Source organism: Cladophialophora bantiana, assembly GCF_000835475.1.
Source record: "Cladophialophora bantiana CBS 173.52 unplaced genomic scaffold supercont1.16, whole genome shotgun sequence".
Taxonomy (NCBI): domain Eukaryota; kingdom Fungi; phylum Ascomycota; class Eurotiomycetes; order Chaetothyriales; family Herpotrichiellaceae; genus Cladophialophora; species Cladophialophora bantiana.
This window is the reverse complement of record NW_015971590.1, coordinates 897,520-914,411: the sequence shown is the minus strand read 5'-3', so window position 1 is coordinate 914,411 and position 16,892 is coordinate 897,520. Positions and strand designations below refer to the sequence as shown.

At 53.6% G+C, this 16,892-nt stretch overlaps 5 protein-coding genes across 5 annotated transcripts; all 5 read left to right on the top strand.

Moving 5' to 3' along the window:
- Positions 1–1,004: 1,004 nt before the first annotated feature.
- On the top strand, positions 1,005–1,568 carry Z519_09916 (uncharacterized protein; the record flags this gene model as incomplete). The annotated part of the gene is made up of 2 exons (XM_016767636.1): positions 1,005–1,163; positions 1,242–1,568. The coding sequence occupies 2 exons, from the start codon at positions 1,005–1,007 to the stop codon at positions 1,566–1,568; spliced, it is 486 nt and encodes a 161-aa protein (XP_016616428.1).
- Positions 1,569–2,885: 1,317 nt separating this feature from the next.
- On the top strand, positions 2,886–4,282 carry Z519_09915 (uncharacterized protein; the record flags this gene model as incomplete). The annotated part of the gene is made up of 3 exons (XM_016767635.1): positions 2,886–3,345; positions 3,551–4,058; positions 4,114–4,282. 3 exons carry the CDS (start codon positions 2,886–2,888, stop codon positions 4,280–4,282), a joined length of 1,137 nt encoding a protein of 378 aa, XP_016616427.1.
- A 3,796-nt stretch (positions 4,283–8,078) lies between these two features.
- Z519_09914 (uncharacterized protein) lies at positions 8,079–9,761 on the top strand (the record flags this gene model as incomplete). Its single annotated transcript, XM_016767634.1, has 4 exons — positions 8,079–8,196; positions 8,248–8,450; positions 8,507–9,026; positions 9,082–9,761. The coding sequence occupies 4 exons, from the start codon at positions 8,079–8,081 to the stop codon at positions 9,759–9,761; spliced, it is 1,521 nt and encodes a 506-aa protein (XP_016616426.1).
- A 2,187-nt stretch (positions 9,762–11,948) lies between these two features.
- On the top strand, positions 11,949–14,012 carry Z519_09913 (uncharacterized protein; the record flags this gene model as incomplete). The annotated part of the gene is made up of 3 exons (XM_016767633.1): positions 11,949–12,493; positions 12,657–12,899; positions 12,950–14,012. The coding sequence occupies 3 exons, from the start codon at positions 11,949–11,951 to the stop codon at positions 14,010–14,012; spliced, it is 1,851 nt and encodes a 616-aa protein (XP_016616425.1).
- Positions 14,013–15,284: 1,272 nt separating this feature from the next.
- Z519_09912 (uncharacterized protein) lies at positions 15,285–16,784 on the top strand (the record flags this gene model as incomplete). The annotated part of the gene is made up of 1 exon (XM_016767632.1): positions 15,285–16,784. The coding sequence occupies one exon, from the start codon at positions 15,285–15,287 to the stop codon at positions 16,782–16,784; it is 1,500 nt and encodes a 499-aa protein (XP_016616424.1).
- Positions 16,785–16,892: the final 108 nt, after the last annotated feature.

Genomic DNA, 16,892 nt, shown 5'->3' with positions numbered 1-16,892 from the left:
TTTCCCTTGGCATTTTGATCTTCTCTGTATCTACGCAGTTGCCTTGGTCCCCATACTCCTGACCCTCTAGACAATTCCGGGGCAGCCTGCACATACTCCTCTCCCTTCCCAAAAAATAAAATTAGTATTCCATTCCTATTGATCCGGCACGGTAATGAAAGGGGATGTACCCCTGCCTCTCTGGACTATGTTTGCTCAAGGTTGAGAAAGTTGGACAGGGAGATTGCGTGGGCATTGACGTGGGATCAAGGCAGCTCGGGCGGAGTGACAGGGATCATGCCTTGATGGGAGCGTAGATCCGAAGCGGCCCCCAATGCCCTAATGCCACCTCAACTCAGCCTCATGCCCACCTTTGCGCCCCGTCAAGCCACATCCCCGCAATTCCAAGCGACATTCTTGGTGCTTCCCAATGACGCAAATGCACCCACTTGCATTTCCAAATCCAGTTGTTTCTCAAACAAAAGGCCCTCACTCGTCAAGAATCTTTCCTCAGTCCATGGTTATGTCGTTTCATCATTTCTGGCGCTTTCAATTCCTTAACAACATGCTCGTCGAAGGGCGAGACGCGGTGTTTTACCATTTCACCTTTGTCCCTCGCAACTTGACTGGAAGACCCTCTTACGGCACAAAGCCAGGCCATTTTCAACTGCACCGAAACACACAAAGAGCAAACAAAGCCATCTTGGTCACCGCCATTTCGTTTCACTCGGTAACAAACACCCGTTGAAGTAACTAGACAAGGCATCGCTTTCCTTTTGTTTGGTAGCCCAAGGTATTTGCCTGAACAGTCAACCCAACCGCCTTGCCTTCTGACATTCTGCAACACCTAACACAGACAGGTCGATATAAGGCTCCTCCGCTTACTGGACATTACTAAACGCCATCACTCCAATCGACTACTCTCGAAAAACAGTTGAACTAAATTCATAATCCACCAAATCCGCCAAAACTCAACGCACACAGAACCTCACCAACACTTCATCCCAAAATCAACCGTATTGATAATGGGTTTCTTCTCGATCTTCTCCACTTTCCCCAAATCCAACATCTTCAACCTCGTCTTCCGGTCCGCCCAGCTGATCGTCGCCCTCGTGGTGATTGGAATGTATGCGGTGGATCTCAATACGGCGAACAAGGAGGACAAGTACGCTGACTCAAAATGGGTACGTACGACGAACCCCAAGAACAACGCTCTCACTTCTTTCCCGCCTGAATATGTCAGAGGACTAATTGCACTCAAGGTTTTCGCCGTCACGGTGGGCTCTCTGGCGGCAGTCACCGCGCTCATCTTCTCGCTCGCCAGCATCTTCTTCCAATACCGCACGGTTGCCTTGCTGTTCGCGTGGGACTGGGTTCTCACCATCCTCTTCGCCACGCTGTCGGGCATTTTCGGTTCCATGTACATCGGCGAGCAGGTTGAATACGAGAGCGGCGTGCATCGCATGAAAGTCGCGGTTGGCTTCGACTTTACGGGCCTAGTCTTGTGGTTCGCGACTGCAGCCTTTGGCACATGGTGGTTCGTCTCGGAGAGGAAGGCAGAGAGACGGGGACGCGGCAATAAGGCTTGAACAGAATAGCAGATGGGAAAGACTTGGGATAATATGGCCAAGCGATACTCGGACTCGGCAGATTTGCATTGCCAGAGAAAACCTCTGTGATGAGAGGATGTTGACTAAAGCGTTACGTGGATTGTTCTTGATGAAGCTGAGAGACAAGGTTCCCTTGATGCTTCCGCCATGCGCATGGGCTGCAAATCTACTGATCCAGGAGATTGAGAGGATGAGTACGGCTATCGAAGCGTGCTGAATGTGCCCTAGCTCCCGACAGACCAGACCAGACCAGGTAGCATGTAATTTGAATTTTGTTCATGCAAACTACAGTGCCCAGTACATACCAAGTGACAATTCAGCCCAGCGCATTTCGACCATCAAAGATTTCTCGGTGTAGACCCTGTAGCCGTTGCTCCAACTAACTCATCTGGGTATCCCGCCGGTGCCGAAACCCACGTAGCGAGCGAGCCATGAATGCTACATATATAGTAGTAGCACGGAGTACAGAGTAATTGGGGTTTGCCCATAAAGATCGTGTCTGCATTTTAATCGAAGATGAAAGACGCTTGGGGCATCGATAGGCGACAGAGTTCAACGATCGATGAAAATCCACCGTACCTTGCAGAGTACCCAGTCTGTAGTTGCCGACACCACTGGCGCGTATCTTCATGTCTTGCCCAATGTCTGTGCTCGCGAGCTAGGAGTCGGGGAAGGGAGCTCAGGGAGCTCAGGGATCACTAGCCCACCCGACTCTGAACTCACCGATGACATCAACCCCCCTCCAACACTGCTCCCACCAACCCATTGGGACAACAAAAAACCTTCTTTGGGGAAAAGGGCTACGTAGCTACATGCACCTTCTTCCTTCTTCCTTCTTCCTCTCCCTCTTCTTTTCCCCTTGTCGAACCCTTTCTCCTTTGCCCGCTCGCTTCCAGAGACATTCCATACGAGCGAGCTGGAACCACCGACTGTCTTTTCTGGGTTACCGTTGCGTTGGTTCGATTGAAGTCGTCTCGCTCTACGCTACGTTGGTGGTTGGGAATTTGATAAAACAAAAAGAAAGAAAGAAAGATTAAAAGTTGCAGAGCACTGAGTGACTGGGAACAACCAGAAGCGACAGACGGCAGAAAGAGAGAGGGGAAAAGAAAGCACTGGGAAACAGGAACAAGCATCGCTCTCGGCTACACTTTCGGTGTCGAGAGTTAGGTACTGGGTAAGGAAGGGACTGACGAGTTGAAAAGGACATTGCTCTTATCCTTTCGCCTACTTGTCCGACTCCAGAGCCAAAACTCTACGGAGCATTGAAGCAGTCAAAAGAGGGAAAGGAAATTCAACATGAACACGCCCACAACCCTCTGCCTGCTCCGGCAAATATCTCGTCTCAGCAACTCGCGCTGCGCTGCTCCGACCATCAGGTCAAACCGTTCCCTAGTCCGACCTTTATCTTCCTCCTCCCGCCGCTCCCTCCGAGCTACTGTCCCTCAGCTGCAAAAGGACGTTCCAGATCCGTATCACAAGGTTTCAACCGAAGCTACCGGCACCTCAGCGGGACCCCACGAAGGCTCAGCCGCACGGACCGATCGAGATATCGTGGTCGAATACCCGCCCGAAGAGGAGTTTCCCCGGGACCGTCCGCTGCGCGGGAGAGGAGGGGTCCAATATGTCAGAACATTGCCGACCTTCAGTCTCGAGGGCAGGACGGCGGTCGTCACTGGAGGTGCTCGAGGGCTCGGATTGGTCATGGGCCAAGGCCTGGTTCAATCAGGAGCTGATTTGGCCATCGTCGATCTGAATAGTAAGCTCTACAAGAATTCCATTGTCACACATGTTCTTGTTCGTGAGGAAGTGATGCCCTCGAGACATGGGCTTGACACTGCAACCTTCAATACTCACAGTCGTCTGGTGGTATCTCTGGGAGAGGGTTATGTGAAAACGTTTACTAGATTCTTGAGGAACAGCTTCGAAAAGATTGGTACGCTAACCCATGTCATGCCGGATAGAGGAGGAAGGTGAAAAGCAAGCTGCAGAACTCATGTCTATGATGGCCAAGGAAAACGCAGACAGCGGCTCTGAAGACTATATCCCCAAGGTGACAGCACACTACGCCGACGTGGCAGACCCAGAATCCGTGAATGCATGCATCGCCGAGATTCTCAAAGAGCACGGTAAAATCGACCATTTGGTGACGTCGGCCGGATTCACCGAGAACTTCTCCGCCGAGACCTACCCGTATGAGCGCATGAAGAAACTCTGGGGTGTCAACGTCGACGGGACGTATCTGTTTAGCACTGCGGTAGGAAGGCATCTGATGGAACGCAAAATCACGCATGGCAGCATTGTCATGATCGGGAGCATGTCTGGCGCCATTGTCAATGTGCCTCAACCACAGGCGCCGTACAACGCGGCAAAGGCCGCCGTCAGGCACCTTGCTGCTAGTTTGGCCGTGGAATGGGCACACGCTCATATCCGAGTGAATTGCATCAGCCCTGGCTACATGTTAACGGCTCTGTGAGTGCTTCACGGCCCCTGTGTTTGTGCACTGCCGCCTGACGCCCCCCTGTAGGACCCGCAAAATCCTTGATGACAATCCAGAACTCAACAAAACTTGGACATCCTTGATCCCAGTGGGCAAGATGGGTTCTCCTGAGGACCTCCAAGGAGCTGTGGTCTACCTGCTGAGTGACGCCAGTCGGTATGTCACAGGCGCAGATTTGCGAGTGGATGGAGGGTAAGTTTCTTCTCCCATCTACTTCCGGCGGGAAGTGGTAGTGCACATGCTTCTAGATCGTCCAAGTGTTTGCTTCTTTTGGTGGTCTAGCTCGCTGACTTCGCAATTGTAGATATACCTGCACATAGAGGCGCTCATCTCCAATGTCATGTGGACGATGGTAAGGAAAAGACCGCTGCGGGAATGTGCCTTGGAGACTAGTACGTACGAGCTACTTGTTAGTTGGAGCATTCAAAACTGCTCAATGCAAGCGGGAATAAGAGGCACAAATCGCAACAGCATGGCAAGTCATATGCGTAGCTCTTTTTTGCTTTCAGACGGATCGGGGAAGATCCGGTCGGCCTTGGCCGCCAGCCGTCTGTAACCGCTATTCGTGGTGATTGAAGATGCGTTAGGACTTGGAAAGCCTGGCGAAAGCCCGGCAATGAGGATAACAAAGGCAATTGATCACAGTATTTTCATCCCACGTAACACGGCATGGTGTGATAGTGTAACCAATCCATTATGACAGAAGTTGTAAGGCCTCGATCTCTGCCATGATCGACATTGGAAGCGTGGCCAGAAGGGGCCCGCCAGGAAAGGGGGATTTCTCTCCACAGGAGGCATATCCACATGGCCCCGAAGGCCTCGGGGATTCCTGCTGTACCAAGTAGACTTTCACAGCCGGTATCGAACCGAGAATCAGGGAGCTTTGGGCATCAAAAGCTCTCCAACTGCCACTGGAGTGACCATTAGCGGCCAGACCGCTCCAAGAGCCAAGGAGATCCAGACCGGTGCGGTTAATGAGACATCAAGCAAGTGGTTATCAGGATTTCAGCTACAGTATATCCATCATGTAGCGGCGCCGGATACCGAGGAATGGACCGAAGGACTCGTCTGGATGGTGGCCGTAGCTGATATTGTCACCGAAGTCCTCGACCAAATGAAGGGGCATGTGGCACATCCCAAATATTGGGTACCTATGATTGATTCGAAACAGTCATTTGTGATTCACCCGATAAGATAAGTTTGGAAGCAAGAGAGTTGATCGAGAGTTTGTCAGGTATTCTATTGTGCGTACCTAGAAGGTTGAAGGAGCGTGGGGAGGTACTATGGCACCAGGCTCTTCGGAAAGGAGATGGGCGACCAACCACACGCGCAGGAGGAACTCTGTGTAGAATCGGTAGGCGGTGGCTTTGTTTGCCTGGGGTCGGATCGGGTGTTCTGAGTAGGGACGCCGGCTTCAGCAAGGACCCGATAGCCTGTGCACGTAGCTGCACATCCGGGGCGGAACAAAGGGGACGACCCAGGAACGTGGATGTGGATATGTGATGGCGCGTGAGAATGGCTGCAGGATGAGGCCGGGGTCGAAGAATGGGAGGGCTGGTAGGGAGTGGGAGTGGAGAGTCAAGGTGGGAAGTAGCTTTCGTACGAGCTACTTGAGGACCTACCTGGTCTCGCTGGGTACGTATGGTGTATGGAGTACTCGTACAGCAGCAGTGGTGTCGGCCGGGGCCAGGCTGAGGTGCGATGCGGTGTAGTGGAGCGCAGATGGAGTGAGAAGCTCGATTCGAGAACAAAAGGGAACAAGCTACTGAGGTAGCTAGCGCGCGTGGGGGGCAAGGGATGTGGGACGACAAGCTGTAGGTACTGAGTAGGTACCCGTCGATGCAACGTTGGTGAGTGAGGGAGGTACTTAGCCACGAGCAGTAGGAGAAGCGAAGGGTGGATTGACGAAGCTGCGGTGTGCGGTGTCTTGGCCACAGAGTACTTGTACCAAGTAGAGGAGAGTACTCGGTAAGGAGGTGGCGGGAGAGGGGGGAGAGAGGTGAGGAAAGAGGAAGAAAAGAGACCAATAGAGATGCAGGCCCCTGACGTGACGCAAGACCGTTTCCACGTCCTCTGTTCTTTTTCAATCACAACTCATATACGTCCTTAATAATATTCCGCTGACCTACCGAGTAGAACATGATCTGATCTTGGGCTTTGCCGTTCAACCGTCTTCTTTTGTTGTAAGTCGAGTTCTCGATTTTTCTAGGGTCCCACCTCGCACCCCTGTCGCCGGGTTGGTGGCTCCAGGTAGCTCCCTGGAGGCCATGGTCATGTCGATCCTTTGGATCTACATTCGCCCAAGTGAGGCGCACCTACATATTTTAAGCCTCATGTGGTAAAACCAGCTAGAAATTTATCCGGCGCCTGTTGTACCAATTGTGTGTTGGTGGAAGCACAAATCCACCTCTTTTCTTTGTTCTCGCCATCTTTGTTCCCTCCGCTTTTCCCCTCCCTTCACCTGCTCCTCGTGTGGTGTGGTGTTTTGCACTCTCGGGTGGTTCTGCTGACTATGACCGATGTGGTATTTGGTACCGCCACTCTGCGCATGCCCATCAACACCCCATCAGTCAACAAACACGCACTGCGAATGCTTGTTCCCATGATCACCATGCCCCCTTTTGCTGGTGTGTTCCATTTCCCTTTCCCTTTCCCCTTCCCCTTCCCTTCCCCGATCCCTAGATGCAGTCCAGGACCCCGGAGCCGATGCTGGCGGCTGTTGTAACCCCTCTCCATCCGCCCGTTCGTACATGAGCTCATCATCCTTTGGGTCCAAACCATCCACCCAGCCCGCATCTGAACCGATATTTGACCATCTGGGCCTGGTTCCTGCATCAACATCACTTCTACCGTGAACCTAGAACCTTGTTTTGGTTCTTTCTTTTGGGTCGATGGTCGTGGTCGTGGGGTCGGCTGACTGCCATTGCAACTGCGACTCCGACTCTTTGTGACTGACCGCGAGCTTTACCCACCCGCCAATTCTCCAGACACATTCAAACACCTCTCTCGACGCATCACTCCCTCCCTCACTCCGCCTCTCCTCCCTCTCGATTGATCCGTCCGCCGTCTCTCAAGGCCGATTCACCACTGGCATTCCCGCGCTAGCTCCCCGTCACCCATCACCCGGTCCTCTCGAACGCGGCCACCTTCTTGTCACCACCGTCGCCCACGTTTGAACCATCAATTCGTCTCCCCCCATGCCGGCCCAACTCAGGGCACTCAATCAACCGTCTCCCGGAGGTATTTCAGCTGAACTGAGCCCGTCTTGCCTCTAGTTCCTCGACGCAGTCACTCAGGGCTCCGGTTTTACCCAACGGATCCCTTTCCGCGCCGCTTCTCTACTGGCCCTCGCTGGCCGTCACTGGCTCCCCCCGTTATTTTAGGCTTTCGGCAGCGGATCCCAGACTTTCAATTTCTCACCACATATCCAAGGGCCCCCCCCCCAGTCCCAGGACCAGGTCTTTTCATTCTCCCTCCCTTTCCCCCCAAAGTAGTGACCTTTTTTGATCGACGACGCCAGTGGTCCTTGCTGTTTTCAGCTCTAGCGGGAATCTAGTTCGACCTCGAGCGAACTTCCACCCGTCTCCAGGCACAAATCTGGTTCGCAGGCATTGGCCCTGGCCGGCCGCACTACTTACCGTTACACGCACATTGGGTGTCCGTGGTAGGGACTGAGGAAAAAGAAAAACAAGGCCAAAAAACTTCTTTTCCCGGTCGTGCCTTCATCTATTCTTACACACCGATCTTTGGGCTCCTCCCCGCCACGCCACGATACGCACGGCGCCGCTGGGCTCCTCCTGCCCTTGCCGCCCACCAATTCCCCTTCGCCTCACCTACCGCTTCTTTTTCTCTCCCTTGATCCCCTTTGTCGCTCCATCTTGGTCGTGGACCACGGTGCTGGAACAAAAGGATATGGTTTGGTCGACTGGGAGTTTGACCGTCGGCTTCGTGGAGCTGCCACCGAGGGAGACGTACCTTGACCGCCGCATGTCATGACGGCCGTTTTACCCCAAGGACTGATTAATGCCAATCCCAATGTTCAACAGTATGCTCTCGATGATTCTGATCTCGACCTCACCAACGCAGAAGTGCTCAGCAAGTTTTGGAAAGGTCTGTGTCCTTCCATGGTTGACCGTCCGGTAATGGCTAACGGTTTCTCAGTTTACGCCATTCAAAGCGAAGCGACACAGGACACCTCCTCCACGAGGCTGCGGAACTTGTTCTGGAGAGTATGGAGCAGTCCGATCCTCACCCAGTCTATGACATCAGCGAGACTGGTGCATCTGTGGACCCAATGCAATGGAGACTTGGACTTGACCCCAATCGAAGGCAGCGTCAGGAGACCTCGGCGACTCGTTTCTCAGGTACAGTCTGTTCCATACATCGTCTCTCAGATTTGCTGCTGACTGGAATCGCTCAGGATTTCTCTACTCCAAACCAAGCTCCGAACACACCCTCTCCGTTGTCTCCTACCTCTGAGATCCATCAGACTTCGGGCTCCACTCCACGGACTAGGCCCAACGTTGCACCCACTTTGCAAAACTTCAAGTTTCCTTCCGTGACCACTGACAGAGGTGATGGAGATTCCTATCCCTCCCTTGTACAAGCCGGCGGACATGGCCGAAAGCAGTCTGAGGATACTTCGGGATCTACATCTCACGCTACTTCGGAATCATCTTCGCGGCCGGCCATGAGCAGAACCACTAGTGGTGGACGACAAAGATTGCCGGTTTTGGCCAACGCTGGAAAGTCGAGGACAAGACCTCAGATCCCGCGAAGAAAATCCAGTTCACAGAAGTCTCCAGGAGGGCCAAGTGTACCGAAGTCTCCGCGGGGACAGCAGGAAACCGCTGCGGCTGATGCCACAAGTCAAGATCCTGGTGCTGTTGTAGGTCGTCTTGCTGTCCGAGGTCCGCCTCCTGGTTTGCCAATTGTGCCTTGTAAGTACTTCTTACAACAACATAGGGGTTGACAAGCTGACGACTCGAGTAACAGCCACCACCAGTGGACCCGCTTTTGCTCTGCCTTCGGCCTCTTCGTGGCAGAGCGTAGATTCGGCGTCTGACAACCTTGCATTAGCGACCACTACATTTGCTCTGCCTACTGCTGCGGGAGAACTCGTGGATCCGGATTTCCGAGGCAAATTCGTCGAAACACAGAAGAAGTTGGTCAGTTCTACAAACCTTGCTGGTCTAAATCGAATGAAAAAGACAGGTAGCGTTGTCCGGTTTGCAGATGAGGCGCCCCTGGATTTGCGGAAGGGGAAGGAAAGAGAAAAGGAAGCCATGTCCCCGCTTCGAGATGAGAACATGGGATCTTCACGATTGTGGAGGAATCCGTCGAGTGATGCAGTCTCCGATGATGCCGATGACGACGACTCGTCCTTGGAGAATATGCAACTCCCACGCACCAAGAGCCAGCTGAGCCTTCTGATTCAGAACAGAAGAGACGAAACAGGAAGCTCTGACATTGGCCCTGCCGCAGAATCACGCGACTCCAGTGGAAAAGAAAAGGAGAAGGAGAAGGCCAAGTCCAAGGAAGAAGAACTCCTATCCATGGGGCGGCGGGATGGAGTGACGAAGGCTGGTGGCGTCCAGGTTCCCAAGCAGCACCGGATAAGCGAGCTGGAAGATCCTGGATACCTGTCGCCGTCAAGCCCTGAGCCTTTGTTTTGAACCAGCATTGTGCGAGAACCACCGACAATCTCGGTCTATTGGGGTAGAGCAGAGTCCATTTGTACCACGATACGACGTTACGACGAGACGGCCGAATAAAATGTGTATCAACAACACGAGAGTTTGATGAGCAGCAATATTTCTTAGGAACAGCCCATGTATGTGACATACAATTTGGGAGTTTGGGGCATCCATTCGGCGGTGTTTGGTATAGATCAGAACTTGGCGTGACAGGACCTTGCGCTCAAGTTAACAGCAGCAGAGCAAATTGAACCATACTTTCACAGAGTTGCCCAACAGCGAATGAAATCATGTCCTTAGGTTTGGTTGGCTTTGGGTGATCAAGACCACTAAAAAAGAACCACGTTTGGGCTTCAGCACCTCTGTTCATTTCGTTTCCGCCAAACGATCTCTGTCGAAGACGACTAGCATCCCTTTCGCTTTCGCTTTGGCTTGAAGCCCCATTTCCTAGCGGCATATCGTCATATTCCCGTTCTGTCTGCCCGCAGGGCTGCTAGGCCCCTCGCCCCCAAGACGACTCGATTGGGAAGCGAACATCATTTCCCCTTGTGGTAATTCCCACGCCAGGCTGGACCAATCACCTCTAGGCTTGGTGCTTCCAGCCTTGCCATGCCTCGAGGTGATGGCAGATTGCTCGTTGGGTGTTTTTCCTCCTCGGACTGAAGACAAACATATCTACGTGCTCGGCAGTCTGGTGTTTAGCTCAATATCGGTCGCCATGGGGAGAGATATGTCGCACGCCAGGGGGAGAGTTGAAAGCAGGAAGGTGTCGAGGTGGTGAATGAACGGCTTGAGTTCTTCCTCACTAACGCATAACAGCTATTTGACAGGTATTGCTCTGTGAGAACGCCGCACAAGCTGATTTATCGACGGTAAGAAATTCGTGCTTGCAATCTCAATGGACATGTTAACCGTGCATTCAAGCGTCAAAGGCGCGCGGAACGAATTCCAAGCTGTCATACCTCACAACAAGGCGAGGTCGGAATGGCTCCTACAGATGCGAAAACCCCTCCAACTGTACTGTATTTCTGACAATTAATCTCGTTTTCATCTTCAAGCTGCAGCCGCAAATCTTGGACACAATGTGAGTGATAGGCGCATAGTTTTGCAAAGTATGAGATGAGTCGGAGGGAGGATGATGAAGAGGCAAATACTCGTTGATGGACGAATTTCGGTCAGAGTCCCTCGGACTCGGCACTGGGAAATGGCAAATTGCGAAAACGCGTTGAAAGTGGGTTTGAGGCGACGCGTTTATTGGCTGGGCATGGATCTTCCTTTCTCCGCTCGAGCCACGTGACAGACGAGTTGGAGGAGCTCGGTTGGTCGCAAAAATGCGATCAAAAAGCCCTGCAACTGGCCGCCTGGAAAATTTCCACCCGAAGCCTTGTCCATGTCCCCAGAATAAAACGAGTGCGCCTCCATGCTTGAGCTACAGTCCTCTGTCCCTGGATCTCGCCCCTTCCACTGATCTTGCTAGGTGTCATGCAGGGCTCGATGTTGGAGAAGCTGGCATCGGGCGTGGGATCACTGCCAGTCAATTGGAGAAGCGGCTTTGGAGGGGGAGGCAGAAGACGGAATCGCACTGGCTAAGCATTGCCCTGGGTGGCCCGCCTTTTCGCCCATGACCAGCCACTCACACGCGGTTGCCCACTCAAGGGATCCGTTTCGCTGTTGGTCGGCCATTCGGTGCAAGCACACCAGACTCCAGAGCGCAGGGTGCAGGGTGGAAGTGCGCAGGCGCAAGTGTGTGCAGTCACCGCCGCAGTCTCGCCAGACCCAGCAGTGCAAAGAGGGTCGCAGCAACTGCTTGACTGCGTTCACACTTCTGACAAGAGCACACACAACGTCGTCTCCTCCTCTCTTCACTCTCCTGCAGAATCCCTGATCCCCAGCAGGGTGAATATGCTGCTTCCAATGCTGGCTCTCTGCTGCTTCTGTTGTCTGTCTCTGTGACCCTCTTCTCCCTTTGCCAGCAGCCGCTTCTCCTCAGTGAGAAACACGATCAATTTGTAACAACCCACCCACGGCGCGAACTCTGCCTTTCCACCACCGCTCTTCTTCTAGCCCTCGTACGGCGTCTCCTGCATTCCCTGACTGGCCATGACACTTACAAGCTACCATAGAAAAGTTGTCCCTGCCACAAGTTGAAAACCAAAGAAAAAAAAAATGAGTCCCCGACGCTCATCCCGTGCTCGCTCCTCGCAGCAACCCCCTCTCGGTCCTAACCACACAAACTCCAACGCTTCAATCACCTCCAAGTCGGATCGAGACACTCGAGCCAGCAATCGTGCAAACTCTCCTCGAAGGCCCTCCACGCAACGATCCGAATCTGCTGATGGCGCAGACTTATCCTCTCGCACCGAGCAGGTCGCACCGCGTCGCAGTCGCCGCAACGGAGAGGACAAAGAACCAACCGTCAAACAACAGGTCAACGATGAGGAAAATGACATAGACCCTGCTGACGAGGAAATTACTCGCTGTATCTGTGGACAGGCCGAGTACCCTGGACCTTCGCCTGCCCTGCGACAGCAGCAAACAATCCCCGACGCCCTGGCCGACGACACGGGCAATTTCTTCGTCCAATGCGACAACTGCAGTGTCTGGCAACACGGCGGCTGTATGGGTCTGCTTGATGAGTCCATGCTACCGGATGAATACTACTGTGAACAGTGCAAGCCAGAATACCACAAGATCACCAAGTCAGCAAATGGGTGAGCTGGCCCCTATCAAACTCCTATACTTCCAGGCGTATACAATGACCCGTCACTGAAAGGATCTCCCGCTTTTTCTCGTTATTTGTTTGTGGTGACTGCGTGTGGCCACCTTGTTTGTCGAATCTGTCCATAAAGACGACTGACACATTACATCCACCAGGCCAAAATCTTCTCGGTATCTCCCCGTTCTGGAGGCTAGCTCCAGTCGATCCTCTCCCTTGTCCTCAAATCCTGAGATGGGCCGCAGGAAGGAAAATAAGAACAAACAGTCCGAGAGCACCAAAAGAAGAGCCACCTTCAACAGCCGGGGCGCCTACGACGAAGACGAGATGTTGAGGCGAGCGATTGAGGAGAGCAAAGAGATGGGCACCCTAGGCAAACGCACAAGAGACGAATCAGAAGAGTAGGTCATTCTTTGACAGAGAGGGTTCCACCTTACTGATATCTGGACAGGCACAAAGGTACCACCAAGCGACAGCGTACCGGATCCAACTCCTCAGAGACAGTCTCGAAGCGCAGTGAATCACCCGAAGCAGGGGTTGATGACCCGCCTAGTAGATCGACCACCAACGGGCGAGCTACGTCGCAAAAATTGAGGGGAGCTGCTGCTCGAAACAACCGCGAGAAGGAGCTTCGAGAAAAGGCAAAAGAACAGCAGGCAGCTCAACGTGCGGAGGCTGCGAGTAAACGCAATGCTCGGTCAGAACGGAGAAGGGCAGATGGTGAGCCACATCCGCTTCCAGTAATGAAGATATTGACTAGTGAGCCAGATTCGCCTCCTCCCACCCCGAGTCTCTCTCCGTCAAAGGGAGGACAAGCCAATGGCAAAGCAAAAGCAGACACGCCCCCCTCGGGTCGATCGAATCATAACAATAACCGCAAGCCCGGCGGCAGAGCGCCTGCAAGGCGAGGAAGACTAGGGAGAAATCAATATACGCGTGACCAGGCAAACGGAGAAGACGGGGACAATACACCTTTGCGGGATGCATCTCACGACATCAACGGCCACGATAACAAAAACGGGGACTCACCTCCTACTGCCGACCGAAAAGGAAGTGCAGGCGGGGCTGGTGCCATCCACTGCATCAACGGCGAAAGTGGACGCAGTTCAAAAGCCAAGACGCATCCAGCGAGGACAAGTCTCAACGAAATGAAAAGACGGGTGGCCGCGATTTTGGAATTTGTTGGACGCATGCAGACGGAGCGGACTACGCAGGTCCAAGCCGCAATACAGGTCAGCAGTGGCAGCGGAGGAAGTTCCAAGGGGTCAAATACGCCAAACGGCGTGAGCAAGACGTCAAGCACCTCGAGCACGACCGGGAGCAATTTAGCTACGGCGAGTCTCGTGCGCGCTGTCGAGGCTGGGCTGAAAGATGTGAAGGAGAAGGACGATGACAATGTGGTGTCGATGATGGATGAGAGGGAGTTTGCGACGATGGGGAGTGTGGATATGATGGAGACGCTGACGAGGGAGTTGGTGCAGTGGCAGAGCGTGTATGGGGTATATTCGCGGTGAGGGTGGTAATAATGCTCAGTCGGAGACTAGATGGAAAGGTGCGTTGGGTTAATTCGCGCGCTCCTGTGGGCATGACGACGACGACAATGATGATGGGTGGGCTTGTGTTTTATGTTTAGCGGATTGCACCAACGAGGAGTCTTGGATGGCATTAACATGATGGTCGTCTAAGTCTGGCTGAACGTGAGGTTTGACGACACGGGAAAAGTTTATATTTGGGAGTTGTGTTGTGCTGGATCCTTAGATACCATCTGATGTTTGACGCCTGATGTTTAATGGTAAAAGAAAAGAGAGTCTTTGGTGCATTTCAGAAGATTACTGCACGGGTGTGCAACAGGGCAAGTCAGGCTTGGAAAAATGTTGTGATGGCTTCGCGGTCAAAAGGCTCAGGCGTTCCTGAAATGACGTCGTTTTCCGTCGTGTACCTGGAATGGATGGCGCATCCCACTCACTCATTGAATGCGGAATCCAGGCCGTGGTGGCGTCCCCACTACGAGGTATGATTCGCCCAATCAAACTTCTCTCATGGGCCAGCCTTGATTACTCAGCTTGACTGAGCTCGAGGACTCGCCACCCAACTGCAGCCTTGCCGCCTTTGTCTGATCCCCACTGCCACTGGGCTTACGACATGGCAGCTGGCCGGCTTACGCTGGCTTCGGCCGAATGGGAATCAGCCATATCCTGTTGTCTTCTCCGCATAGTCTACCGAGTCCACTCGTCCTGATTCCCGTGGACTTGGCTTGCTTGCTTGGGTAATACTCGCGTACTTGGACGTCGTAAAAATCTGGTGGTGCATCGGAGTCTGTTGGTTATCTGTTCCTGTGTATGTAGTACTGTCAGGGATACACACTACACCTTTTGGACACTTCCTCGCTCCGTTTCCTCCCTCCCTACCTCCCTCCCTCCCTCTTGCATGCAAGCACACACACGCACGCGCACACACGCAAGAGCAACGAAGCTGTTCTGCAGTGGCTCACTCTATCCATCATCCATCATCATCACCATCACCACATCAGCCATAATCCACCATCCACCATCCACCATCCACCATCCATCATCCATCATCCATCATCCATCATTCATCATCCATCATCCACTATCCATCGCCTCGCCTCGCCTCGTCTCAACTCAGGTTGGCCGGTTTCGTCCATCCGCCCATTCATTTGCCGGCGCCGGTGCAAACGAGGACACCGCGGGCGAATAATTGCAGATTTCTGCTCCTCCCATCTAACTTGATTAGGGCCAGTGGATCGAACGGGAGCGGAAGAGATCATGGTCGACCATCACGATCAAGGACATGGCCGCCACCACCAGCAGCACCAGCAGCACCAGCAGCAGCAACAAGATGCCGAAACAGGGAAGGCCGACACCAATCATGACCACAACCACAACCATAGCCACAACAAAACCCGTGGACCGCGAAAACCCTACGTCCGATTAGTCACCGACAAGCGACGGGAGCAGAACCGCCGCGCGCAAAAGGCTTATAGGGAGAGGCTGAAGAAGAAGCTCGAGGTTTTGGAAGAGCAGGCTTCTTCTACTCTATCCCACTCCACCCACAGCCATCACCCCAGAAAGTCCGGCCATGAGCTTGACGCGGACTTGGACACCGACATCCGTGTCGAGGATGACGACCATGGCCATGTCGACTCTCGCGCCCTACCCTCTTCCAAGCCAGCGTATACACCCGCTGCCGCTTTTGGCCCGCGGCCGTGGGTTATAAACCTGGCGGAAGCGTTTGTCGCTGCCGGGGACTTGCCCCTCGGACAGGGTTCATTCCCTGGCATCCAGTTGCAACTAGGCCCACAGACGCCGGCGACAGAACCCGAGGTCGAAGAAGTCATCGATCATGTCCACGACGATTATGGTGACATCGACCTGCGGCAGATCTGGCCAATGCCGCACACGCATGTCCTTTCCCAAAAGTCACGCCAGCATGCTCCCAACCCCCAGCGCGGTTCTACATCTCTCATGACCTTGACGCCTCAACGGACACCGACTGGCTTGCAATGGTTTAGTCCGAAGTCCGCCCAGGCAGACCCATACATGAACCATCTGCACCTTATCGGCGAAGGCAATGTGGAAGCCTCTCTCGCCGTCGCTCTTTCAATCGGCATCAGCCGCAGTCAGTACTTGAATGACCACCCGTCACATTTCCCCGGTTGCTACGTCGCACTCAACAAACCCGACCCGCGCTCCTCCACGAATTCGTCCGCGCCCCTAACCGTAAACTACAAGTTCGCACATACCTTCATGGATGTCACACCGCAGCTGCAAGAGCATCTCGACGCAGTGAAGCCGCCCATGCGACCAACGCCCGCGCAGCTCCTGAACCCACATCCAAGTTACCTCGACTGCATTGTGTTCCCCTATTTCCGTGACCATGCGGTCCAAGCATCCGTCGACGGCATTCTCGATCATGCAGAGCTGTTTATGGACCTGATGCACGGTGGTTTAGTCTGCTGGGGCGGTATGTCGGGACTTACCAACAAGCACGGAAAGTCGGCGAAGAGTGGGAAAAGAGACATGGCCGAAAGCGTGGCCTGGAACACGAGAAGTTGGGAGGCCAAAAAATGGTTTCTGAAAAAATGGACTTGGTTGGTCGGCACCGAAGAAGAGGAGGAAGCGAGAGGTGATGTCGATGGCATATGGAGGGGGAGTCGGTGGTGGTGGGCCATGCGGGGCGAGGATGACACCGACGAAGAGGGGCAGGAAATGGACTCTGCGGGTGCCCGAGTGAGCGAGATTGACGCTGGCAGCCATTGTTTGTGAGGCCTGTGACTTGCTTCGCTAACCACATCACCAGGTGGGTAGCGGTTCTTGCCGTTCGAGTGCCTGTTACTCGTATTCACCAGGGCGGGACCTCAACCATTCAGGCAC